The 11206-nt window shown below is 40.7% G+C and overlaps 1 protein-coding gene across 1 annotated transcript; it reads right to left on the bottom strand.

Annotated features, from left to right (window-relative positions):
- Positions 1-1402: 1402 nt before the first annotated feature.
- LOC115133344 (E3 ubiquitin-protein ligase TRIM39-like) lies at positions 1403-10479 on the bottom strand. Its single transcript, XM_029666480.2, has 8 exons — positions 10202-10479; positions 6660-7237; positions 6318-6413; positions 4972-5205; positions 4292-4439; positions 4056-4082; positions 3702-3883; positions 1403-2259 (listed from the first exon to the last, which is right to left on the bottom strand). The coding sequence occupies exons 1-8, from the start codon at positions 10206-10208 to the stop codon at positions 1894-1896; spliced, it is 1638 nt and encodes a 545-aa protein (XP_029522340.2). The 5' UTR covers positions 10209-10479; the 3' UTR covers positions 1403-1893.
- Between the last annotated feature and the right edge of the window lie 727 nt (positions 10480-11206).

Below are 11206 nucleotides of genomic sequence, written 5' to 3' on the forward strand. Positions count from 1 at the left end.
TGTGAGCATGTGTGTTAGGCTCCTTGAAGTTACCCCTAGACACAGATCTAGGATCAGCTTCCCCGTCCTCAATCCTGACCATTAGTGGGGGAAATGCAGGTCAAACTTTATTTGGATAGTCCTGTTTTTTTAATCTGTAGTACTATCAACAAACTTTATGTTGCTAAGCAACTGCTTGCTAAGGTTACGTTAGGGTAAGGGTTAAGGTTAGGGTTAGGGCTAGATCACTGTCACTATGTCAACCAAATCACGTTTTCCTTTATTGAGTAAACATGCTGTTTCTAAGACATATTCTCCAGTCCACAAGTTGAACCTGACCTTCAAAATGCAATAGGTATCTCTTTCTGTGGGCCGTTAGAGTTGTAGGGTCTACTAGCCCCGGTTTGCTCAAAGTGGGGTCCGCCCAGTTATTGCTGGGAGTCTGTAGTTATATCAAAAAATACATAACAAAAAAAGTGCATTTCATTTTTTTAAATCAATATTACTAGCAACAGATTAAACGACTTTAAGCCAAGGGATCCATTAAATAAGTGTAAAGTGTGTAATACAATATAATGTAATAAGCTGCAGTAACAAAAAATATCTCTTCCCATTGAATTGCAGGTAATTAGCTTGACAACTGCTAAATGTTCTCTCCGATGTCAAGAGGTGGGCCTTTTAAATGTTCTTTCTCCGGGCCAGAGACTTGGTTCGTACAGACATGTACTGAAGACGTCATAGTACAACTCCTTGTAGGCTATTTTTATCGCACTCGAGTGGTGTTCTGATTATGAAGGGGATCCCTGATGAATTTGCCAACACGAAAGGTGTCCCCGGACGCTAAAACTTTGAGAACCCTATAGTAAACTATTAGAATAGAAGTATATATAAATATTGGAATTGGAACCTGAGAATGTAACATTTTTTGAGCATTCCTGGTATGGTTCACTGACTGATAAGACGTGGAAGAACACTATCATCGGTAATTTGAGGCATTTACAATAAACAAGTGTTTGTTGTTGTTTGAATCCAAGATTGCCCCGTTAAAAAAGTATGTGGTTATATCCATGGTTCATTTAGCAAATGATCAAGTCCCAAATAGCACCCTCTTTCCTACAGTAAATAGTGCACTACTTTTGACCAGAGCCCCAGTGAAAAGTGGTGCACCATAAAGGGAATATGGTGTAATTTGGGATGCAGACAATGTCCTCTGAGGTCTCTGCATGCATCTGAGCTCTCAGCACCAGTAGGCCTATGCAAAACACATGGAAACTCTGGTTCTGGGTGGATGCAAACTAGTAAGTTACACTCAGATGGAGGGGAAAAGCATGACATTACAGTAAATGAGCACATTCAAAATGTTTATTCCCATTGAGTATTATAATACATAGGGTGTAATAAGTAATGTGACAAGTATTGATGCAAACTTTTATCAGAGACAGTTTAATTGAAAAATCTAAAACAATACATTTATTAGAATTTGTAGACAGCTGGTCAAGATTAAGTGCAATGTCAATCAAAACATTTAAGCGACTTGTTTGTCTTTAATCACAAGGTTATTTTACATGGTCGCACACCATGATTGACAAGGGAGATGACCAATGGGGCTAGCAGCATACCACTCTGCATCCCACTGCTGGCTGAAGCTAAGCAGGGTTGGTCCTGGTCAATCCCTGAATGGGAGAGCAGATGCTGCTGTAAGTGGTGATAGAGGTCCAGTAGGAGGCACTCTTTCCTCTGGTCCAAAAAATGATCCATAAATGCCATAAATAGAGCTGACGTGAACCGTTATTCTACATGTCAGAGAGGCACGTGTGTTCTACATTGCATATTTATATCTGAAAGTTCCAAAACGTTGTGTCCTGCTGAACACACCTACTGGAACTGAGGAATGGTTAGAGGCAAATCAGAAACCTAAGCTTCATGATTGACAGGGGAGATGACCAATGGGGCTGAGTTTTTACCATCATCACTAACACTGGGGCTGAGGAATGGATAGAGCCTTTCAGTGAAGGAGTATCCAGTGAAAGAATAGATATGAGCCTTGGCCTCCACATCGTAAAAGGACACTAACCCTTCCTCATAATCCACAAACACCCCAACCTTCTGGGGTTTCTCCCCCAGGGAGAGGAGAATGGAGGGGGATGCAAGGGCCCGGTACTCTTCCCCTCCTCTGAGCCTAATGGTCCAGTAGCCGTTCTCTGGGGTCGAAGTTATCATCCCCTTCCGGTTGACGGACCCTCTGACCACGCCCAGATCCCAGTAGGTCTTGTCCCCCACCTGTGAAGACCAAAAATAGGATTAGTGCTAGGGCTAGAGTTAGGGTTAAGTTTAGGCTTAGGTTTAGGCTTAGGTTTAGTGTTGGGTAGTGAACTATGTGTAGTTCAACAAGTAATCAAACCAAATTTGCAGTAGCTTGGTGGTAGTTGAACTAAATCTAAATCTAGGTAGTGTTTTCAGTAATTAATAACTTTTTGCCATGTAGCCGTGTAGCTAACTACTGGAACTACACCAGTGGCGGTTGGTGCCGTTTAAGATAAGGGAGGACGGTAATTTTAGTTATGAGCGTGGTCTTATTTCTATTACAGCATATTGGATGACTGTCATTCATATTCCACTTACCCAGCTCAATGTATAGTCTTAGGCTACTACATGATAACCGAAATATCTCTACACCCATCATGAAGTTGCTACAAACTAGCCTATGAATGAAACTTTACCAAGTGGACAGACTGACACATTCAATACTGCCTTGCACACTCTTGCCTTCATCTAGCTGATCTAGGGTGTAATCATTATCATTACTCCAACAGTTGCAAACAAGAGTTTCTATTGGACAAATTCAGGCATGTTTATCCCTGTTTCGTTCTGTTTGCTTCCGCTTAAGAAATGTTTTTCAACAGAATCTGTGGAATAAATACCCCACTGATCACACGCAAACAGTTCGCTTTCATAGCAGCCACATACAGACAGCATGATCCCTTTAATCATTATATAATTCCTTTTTGCATCTACGCGCTTTCCTCCTCTCACCTTTTCCCCTCGCCTATGGACTTCAGTGTTCAATACATCAGCTGTCTGTGACCAAGCAAAAAAAACTTTCATAACAGCTAACGCTACAAACATATTAGCTAACGTCAAGTAAATGGAGCTACTAGAACTAACGCGTTAGTAAACCTGCTACAATCGTGCAGTGCGGTGTACAGTTAGCAATCAGTTTAGCAGTCATACCGGTGACCCCCGCTGGCAATAAATTAATAAAAACAAAAGTTTACCTTGACTTGGAAGAGTTCCACGAGCCTCCCAGGTTTTATATTGAAGTCAATGTATCCTAGAAGAGGCCGGAAACTAGCTGTCCTCTGACTACACCATTGTGCTACCCTACAGAGTGCTGTTGAGGCTACAATAGACCTTCATTGCTAAACAGTGTATTTTTATAAATTATTTGTTGGTATGTGAAAATATTTAGTGTAGTTTTATGTAAAAAGGATTACTAAACTATATTTTTCATAATGGTAGCTTTAGGGTAGCTTAACTTCTTCTATTGTGAAGTAATTGGTAGCTTGGTAAACTACATCTTCAGAGTAGCTTCCCCAACACAGGGTTAGCTTGGTAAACTACATCTTCAGAGTAGCTTCCCCAACACAGGGTTTAGGCAAAGAAAAACTGCAGAAACTGATCTAATATCAGTGGAAGTTAGGATTCGCCCAATGTTTGTCTACCTGAACCTCAAAGTAGAACCTCCCAATGGAGAAACCTCTCTTCCCCAAGATACAAAGCACCGGGTCGAAGCGCTGGGGGTTGTCAGGGAGAATCTGCAACATGTCACCGCGCCGTGCCTGCTTGCAGTCAGAGGACAGGACGATGTTGGGGTGTGCGGTGTCTGGGTCCAAAGTCACGTCCACTGTTGAGATACAGAGAGCATGGAAATTCTCGTAAATGCTTTATGAAGTGTTATATTGCCTTTTAGAAGCAGTCATAGCACCTCAGAGTTGCAGGCATAGAGCAGTATGAAGATAGTGAGAATGATGAAGATAGTGAGAGTCATTATGAAAATAGTCATAGGGAAGTTATACCTGCATACTTCTGGATCCTCTTAAATTCTGGAGCACAATAGAAAATGAAATATTCTCAGTTGTTACAGGAATACATTACCAGAACTACATATTATTCTCATCATGAAAGTAACATTCAGTATAATATTATAGTCATGTGCTTGATTAGTATAATTTCCCACTTCATTGATACTGTATCTGTGCATATGCATAGGTTTTCCGCAAGTCCTAAAAAAAGTAGAATGCGTTTAATTTACCTCTCTCTTTCAGGGTCTCTAACTCATTCTTAAGTGTGTCCTCTAGTTGAGATAGAGCTCTCCTCACATTCCCCACACACATGTCAGAGTCAACACTGATCTCAGACCAGTCCTTGGTGGGTGGAGTGGTGCACAGCGATGGCAAACTCTAAGACAGGACAAAAAACGAAACACGTCCATCTTTCTGGAGAATGATGTCTTGTCTTGTGATTGTTTAGTTGGCCTATTGCAGGGTTCCCAATCTTGCATCCTGGGGGCCAAATTCTGCCTGTGTAGGATTTTATTTGGTCACCCAAGTTTTCGGAGGATTTTATTTGATAAAAATGTTCATTGTTGTACCTAAAAGACTGTAATTCATCAGGAAATCAGCTCCAAGTGATTGCAATGAAGTGAATCTCCCCCCAAATATTCCCACACATAAATAGAGAGACATTATGTGATTGTATACCAATTTAATCAATGTCATCAAGGTTTGAAATTATTATGTTTTTGTCAAGTGCTATGTCTGTTTGGGCTTCTTGCAGTCAATTTACAATGTACAAATGATTTGTAGTTATGTTCTGGTCCCCCGACCACCGTGACTGAATGTAGTTGGGGACCCCTGGTCTATTGGTTAGTCAAGTCTTAAAATCAATGTATAAGTTCAATTGTCCACATTGACCAGATAGAGGGACACTAACCTGTAAGAGGTGGAGGTGGTCCTCAGTGATTGATAGCTGCTCCAGCTCAGTGCTTCTCCTCTGTAACTCAGTGATTTCCTGCTCCAGCTCTTTGACAAGCCCTTCAGCTCGCCTCTCTGCTGCTGACTGCTTCTCCTCGATCCCCTCATTGAGCTCGGCCTGGCTTCTCTCGATGGATTTCACCAGAGCGGTGAAGATCTGTGCACCATCTTCCATCTCTTTCTTAGAAGTTATCTAAATGAAATACATTTCGAAAAAAGTTGGACTGAGACTTGAACCCTGTGCAGTGGTGGGAAAAGTACCCAATTGTCATACTTGAGTAAAAGTAAAGATACCTTAATAGAAAATGATTGAAGTAAAATGGAAAGTCACCCAGTACAATTCTACAAGGCTTTGGTTTGAAATATAATTAAGTATCAAAAGTATCAAAAGTAAATGTAATTGCTAAAATATACTTAATTTACTGAAGTGGGCTAAATCAGGGTCACACAGAGTGTTTCTTAGTAGTTTTAAACAAATCTATTTTGGAACAAAAGTATACACCTCACACACATGGTTATGGGCTTACAAAAAAGAAGACACCTGTACCATGTGAGATATAGAGTTGAAATGTATTCAAGTTTGAGTTTGCATCCCAATATTACACTTTATATACATCACAGAACACTGAAATATAGCAAAACTGTGTGAAATAGAAACATCGTATTTTCGGCAGGATCTTTAAAATAATGTTTATTAATTATGAAATTATGAAAACTATTAATAACATTCCACCCATGAGTCCACTAGGTCATCTGACTGCAGGAAAGGCTATGTATCAAAAGTAAACTTATACATCATTTCAAATTCCTTTATATGTAGCAAACCAAACGGCACCATTTTTATTTTATTTGTTGTTTATTTTTTATGGATAACCAGGGGCTCCAACACAGACATCATTTACAAATGAAGCGTTGGTGTTTGGTGAGTCCGCCAGATCAGGCAATAGGGATGACCAGGGATGTTCTCTTGATAAGTATGTGAATTTGACCATGTTTCTGTCCTGCTAAGCATTCAAAATGTAACGAGTGCTTTTGGGTGCCGGGAAAAATGTATAGAGTAAAAAGTATCATCTTTCCTTTAGGAATGTAAAAGTAAAAGTTGTAAAAAAATATATAAAAAAATAGTCATGTGTTTTTACTTAAGTATTTTATACCACTGACCCTATGTTACCCCACAAAGACAGAAATACTCAGCTTACAGCTACATAATATAGGGTTGCACCTTTTAGTTTAAATACATTTGGACAATAATTCAACCCTGCCGTATTGATCGCGCATCCATCTGTGATTGTTTGCAGAACTTACCCTACTGAGTTCCATTGAATGTTTGATCTCCTCCACCTTCTTCTGTCTGGCCTGGATCATCTGCTGAACTCCTGACTCCATCTTCTTTATCTGAGCCTACAGAAAGAAGGAGAGGCAAACCATCTAAGAAGAAGGTGTAGTAGTACTAGTCTGGAAGTAATTCTGGGTGAAGATCTGGGTCAAGATGAGCTGGCAGGAGTAGATTTTTCCAAACTGGGGTTAAACCCAATATCAGAGTTTAGGCCCTATTGATTCTAGTCCTTTAAGAAAAAAAAAGAAATTGATCACGAAAAAGTTAATCACTATTGTGTATCAACATTCATCCCCCGATGCCTACAGTACCTTCTTTTCCCCACACTCCTCCTCTATAGCAACTGTGTGGTGAGTCTTGTGGCACGTCTCGGTGCAGAACTGACAGACACACATCTGGTCGGTCTTACAGAACGACTCCAGGAGCTTCTCGTGCTTCTTACACATCCTGTCTTCCAACTTCTCCACAGGGTCAATCAGTTTGTGGACCTTCAGCGTAACAACTCTCTTGTGAGGCTCCAGGTGAGGCTCGCAGTAAGAGGTCAGACACACCAAGCAGGACTTGAGGGCCTTGATCGTCCCTCCGGTACAGACATCGCAGGCCACCTCACCAGGCTTAGCCACAGTTAGGTTTGAGACGCCAACTTGAATCCTCTTGAATTGATCGGTGATTTCTTTGAATGCAACGTTGATGCTGATTTGGGGCCTAACTGTGAAGGTATTCTCACAGGTTGGGCACTTACAGCCATAACTGATCTTCCAGAGCCCTCTGATACAGGCCATGCAGAAGGTGTGGCCACATGGGGTCGTGACTGGGTCAGTGAACACATCCAGACAGACAGAACACTGGAACTGATTCTCTGATAACAGACTAGTAGGGGAAGCCATCCCTGGAGAGAAAAGAGGAACATATAGTGTACGTCGCAAACTACTTCCTATGTAGTGCACTACTTTTGACCAGAGCCCTAGGAAATAGGGAGACATTTAAGACACAGACAGTTTGACATTATACAGTCCATAATGATCACTGAGAGAGGAAGTCAGTGTTGAGTGGACGACCAATGACAAGCAATACAAGATCGGTATGATAACAATTGTGCTATGATAACAATTCAAAAAAGTGTTATTTCTCATTTCTGAAACGTTGGTATTAAAATATCTTATCTGAGCTCCTACAGGGTGCGGCTCTCCTTTATTTTTGATAGTGTTCTACTCTGCTAGCCAGCACCTCGCTTAACCAGGTGTGCGTTTCCTCCGCCTTCAGTATTCTAATTTCTTTACCTGATAATCATTTTAGTAGATTGTCTTTCCTATATTGATTGTTATATAAATAAGGTTACACTGGAAAATGAGTCAAGCTTCGTTCTTACAGATAACACCCTGTATTCACCCTTGTTTTCCAAACTAAAAAGACAAACCCTTGTAACACTACTTGAACATAAACATTATTAGCACAACACCCTTGGCATTGCGATGCAATTTACGGATTATAATACTCTAAATAACTATACTGAACAAAAATATAAGCGCAACATGTGAAGTGTTTGTTCCATGTTTCATGAGCTGAAATTAAAGATACCAGAAATGTTACATACGCACAAAAAGAGTATTTCTCTCCAATTGTATGCACAAATTTGTTTATATCCCTGTTAGTGAGCATTTCTCCTTTGCCAAGATAATCCATCCACCTGACAGGTGTGTCATAACAAGAAGCTGATTCAACAGCATGATCATTACACAGATGCACCTTGTGCTGGGATCAATAAAATGCCACTCTAAAATGTGCAGTGCCAAAGACTGCAGGAATGTCCACCAGAGCGGTTGACAAATAATTGAATGTTACTCTTTCTACCTTAAGCAGTCTCCAATGTTGCTTTAGAGAATTTAGCAGTACGTCCAACTGGCCTCACAACTGCTGACCACGTGTAAATACGTCACCCCAGGACCTATTTCTGTCTGTAAATAAAGACCTTTTGTGGGGGGGATTTTTTTTTTCTTATTGGCTGTGCCCCTGCCCAGCCTTGTGAAATCCATAGATTAGAGTTAATTCATTTATGTCCATTGATTTCGTTGTATGAACTGTAAGTCAGTAAAATAATTGAAATTGTTGCATTGTTGCTTTTATATTTTTGTTCAGTATATTTCTCACCATTGAAATAGTATAACGTGACAGTGCCTTTTTAATGTCATACTGTACAGCACCAGTCAAAAGTTTGGACACAGCTACTCATTCAAGGGGTTTTCTTTATTTGTACTATTTTCTACATTGTAAAATAACAGTGAAGACATCACAACTATTAAATAACACATATGGAATCATGTAGTAACCAAAAAAGTGATAAATAAATCTAAATCTAAAATATATTTGAGATTCTTCAAAGTAGCCGCCCTTTGCCTCGATAACAGCTTTGCACACTCTTGGCATTCTCTCAACCAGCTTCATGAGGTAGTCAGTTGTGTTGTGACAAGGTAGGGGTGGTATACAGAAAATAGCCTTATTTGGTAAAAGACCAAGACCACATTATGGCAAGAACATCTCAAATAAACAAAGAGAAATGACAGTTCATCATTACTTTAAGACATGAAGGTCAGTCAATCTGGGACATTTTAAGAACTTTTAAAGTTTCTTCAAGTGCAGTCGCAAAAACCATCAAGCGCTATGATGTAACTGACTCTCATGAGGACCGCCCCAGGAAAGGAAGACCCAGAGTTGCCTCTGCTGCAAAGGGTACGTTCATTAGAGTTACCAGCCTCAGAAATTGCATCCCAAATAAATGCTTCACAGAGTTCAAGTCATAGACACATCTCAACATCAACTGTTCAGAGGAGACTGTGTGAATCAGGCCTTCATGGTCGAATTTGTACAAAGGAACCACTACTAAGGGACACCAATAAGAAGAGACTTGCTTGGGCCAATCAACATGAGATATAAGAAACATGAGCATTGGACATTAGACCGGTGGAAATCTGTCCTTTGGTCTGGTCCAAATTTGAGATTTTTGGTTCCAACCACCGTGTCTTTGTGAGATGTAGAGTAGGTGAATGGATGATCTCAGCATGTGTGGTTCTCACTGTGAAGCATGGAGGAGGAGGTGTGATGGTGTGGGGGTGCTTTGCTGGTGAAACTGACAGGGATTTATTTAGAATTTAAGGCACACTTGACCAGCATGGCTACCACAACATTCTGCATCAATACGCCATCACATCTGGTTTGCGCTTAGTGGGACTATCATTTGTTTTTCAACAGGACAATGACCCAACACACCTCCAGGCTGTGTAAGGGCTATTTGACCAAGAAATAGAGTGATGGAGTGGTGCATCAGATGACCTGGCTTCCACAATCACCCGACCTCAACCCAATTGAGATGGTTTGAGATGAGTTGGACCACAGAGTAAAGGAAAAGCAGCCAACAAGGGCTCAGCATATGTGGGAACTCCTTCAATACTGTTGGGATAGCATTCCTCATGAATCTGGTTGAGAGAATGCCAAGAGTGTGCAAAGCTGTCATCAAGGCAAAGGGTGACTACTTTGAAGAATCTAAAATCTAAAATCTATTTTGATTTGTTTAACACATTTTTGGTTACTACAAATTCCATATGTGTTATTTCATAGTTTTGATGTCTTCACTATTATTCTACAATGTAGAAAATAGTCAAAATAAAGAAAAACCCTTGAATGAGTAGGTGTGTCCAAACTTTTGACTGGTACGGTATGTCTTTGACACATAATGACAGTTCAAGCATATAACTACTGTCCCTCCAATAGATCATACAGTCCCTTGCACTGTAGCTGTCAACATAACAGTATCTGTTACACTGTCAATTTTTCTTGAATGTTAAATATCGATACTTACTCTTCATTGTGTTGGGTACCTATTTCAGCTCTCTGCAGTTAGCAGCAGCCAGCCCTGAAGATCTCTTCTAACGCACACCGGGACAGGTGACTTGTGAGTGTGGCAGGTAGACTTTGTAAGGCTAGCTGTAAATCAGGTAAATGTCATAAGGTATCAATGCAGTTATTCACAGGTCAGTTAACCCCTCCCGTTCATGTGCCTCAGTGGTGCATGTCTGTCTGACTGTCTGTCTGTCTGTCTGTCTGTCTGTCTGTCTGTCTGTCTGTCTCTCTCTCTGTTTAAAACCTGCCTTAATGCGATAGCATTCACCACAAAACACAATCATTGTTATTTGTTTTGCGTAGACGCATTCACTTTACAATGCAATGACTTATTTGTGTGTGTGTGTGTGTGTGTGTGTGTGTGTGTGTGTGTGTGTGTGTGTGTGTGTGTGTGTGTGTGTGTGTGTGTGTGTGTGTTAGGGGCGTCCCTATTCAGTCCATGTGGCAACGTTTTCCAGCCATGATGACTCACCTAAATGTGCAGCTGACCACCTGACATGTGGAATGCTGCATTTCCAAATTAAAGCTGAACAAACATAGGCATGCACATACACACACAAACAACCAAGCAGGGAGGTCAGAGTAACATAATACTGACAAACTGAAGTTCATTACAGTAACACAATTACAAAACTCTAGGCACTAATGAATCATAAATCAAATGATAAGTACAATAGTCCAAGGTGTGTTCACTAACTAGGCTATGGGTGTGACTATGAGGTCATGTGGAATCAGTGTGACTGTGTCATGACTCGACAGCAGCACCTGAGCTGCCTGCATCTATTAAGTCCCTCCCTCTCCAGCTCTTACTGACAAATGGGAACTCAGACAACCCAGGAAATTGGATCTCTTTCAATATCAATACTAGCATATTATTTAGAATGACTGAAGAGAGCTGCTCATCTCAACAGCAACCTCGAGGGGGTAGTATCAATATATCTGTGTCTGTAAGGGCTGGTTCCTC

The sequence above is a fragment of the Oncorhynchus nerka genome, linkage group LG8 (assembly GCF_034236695.1).
Source record: "Oncorhynchus nerka isolate Pitt River linkage group LG8, Oner_Uvic_2.0, whole genome shotgun sequence".
Classification (NCBI taxonomy): Eukaryota; Metazoa; Chordata; class Actinopteri; order Salmoniformes; family Salmonidae; genus Oncorhynchus; species Oncorhynchus nerka.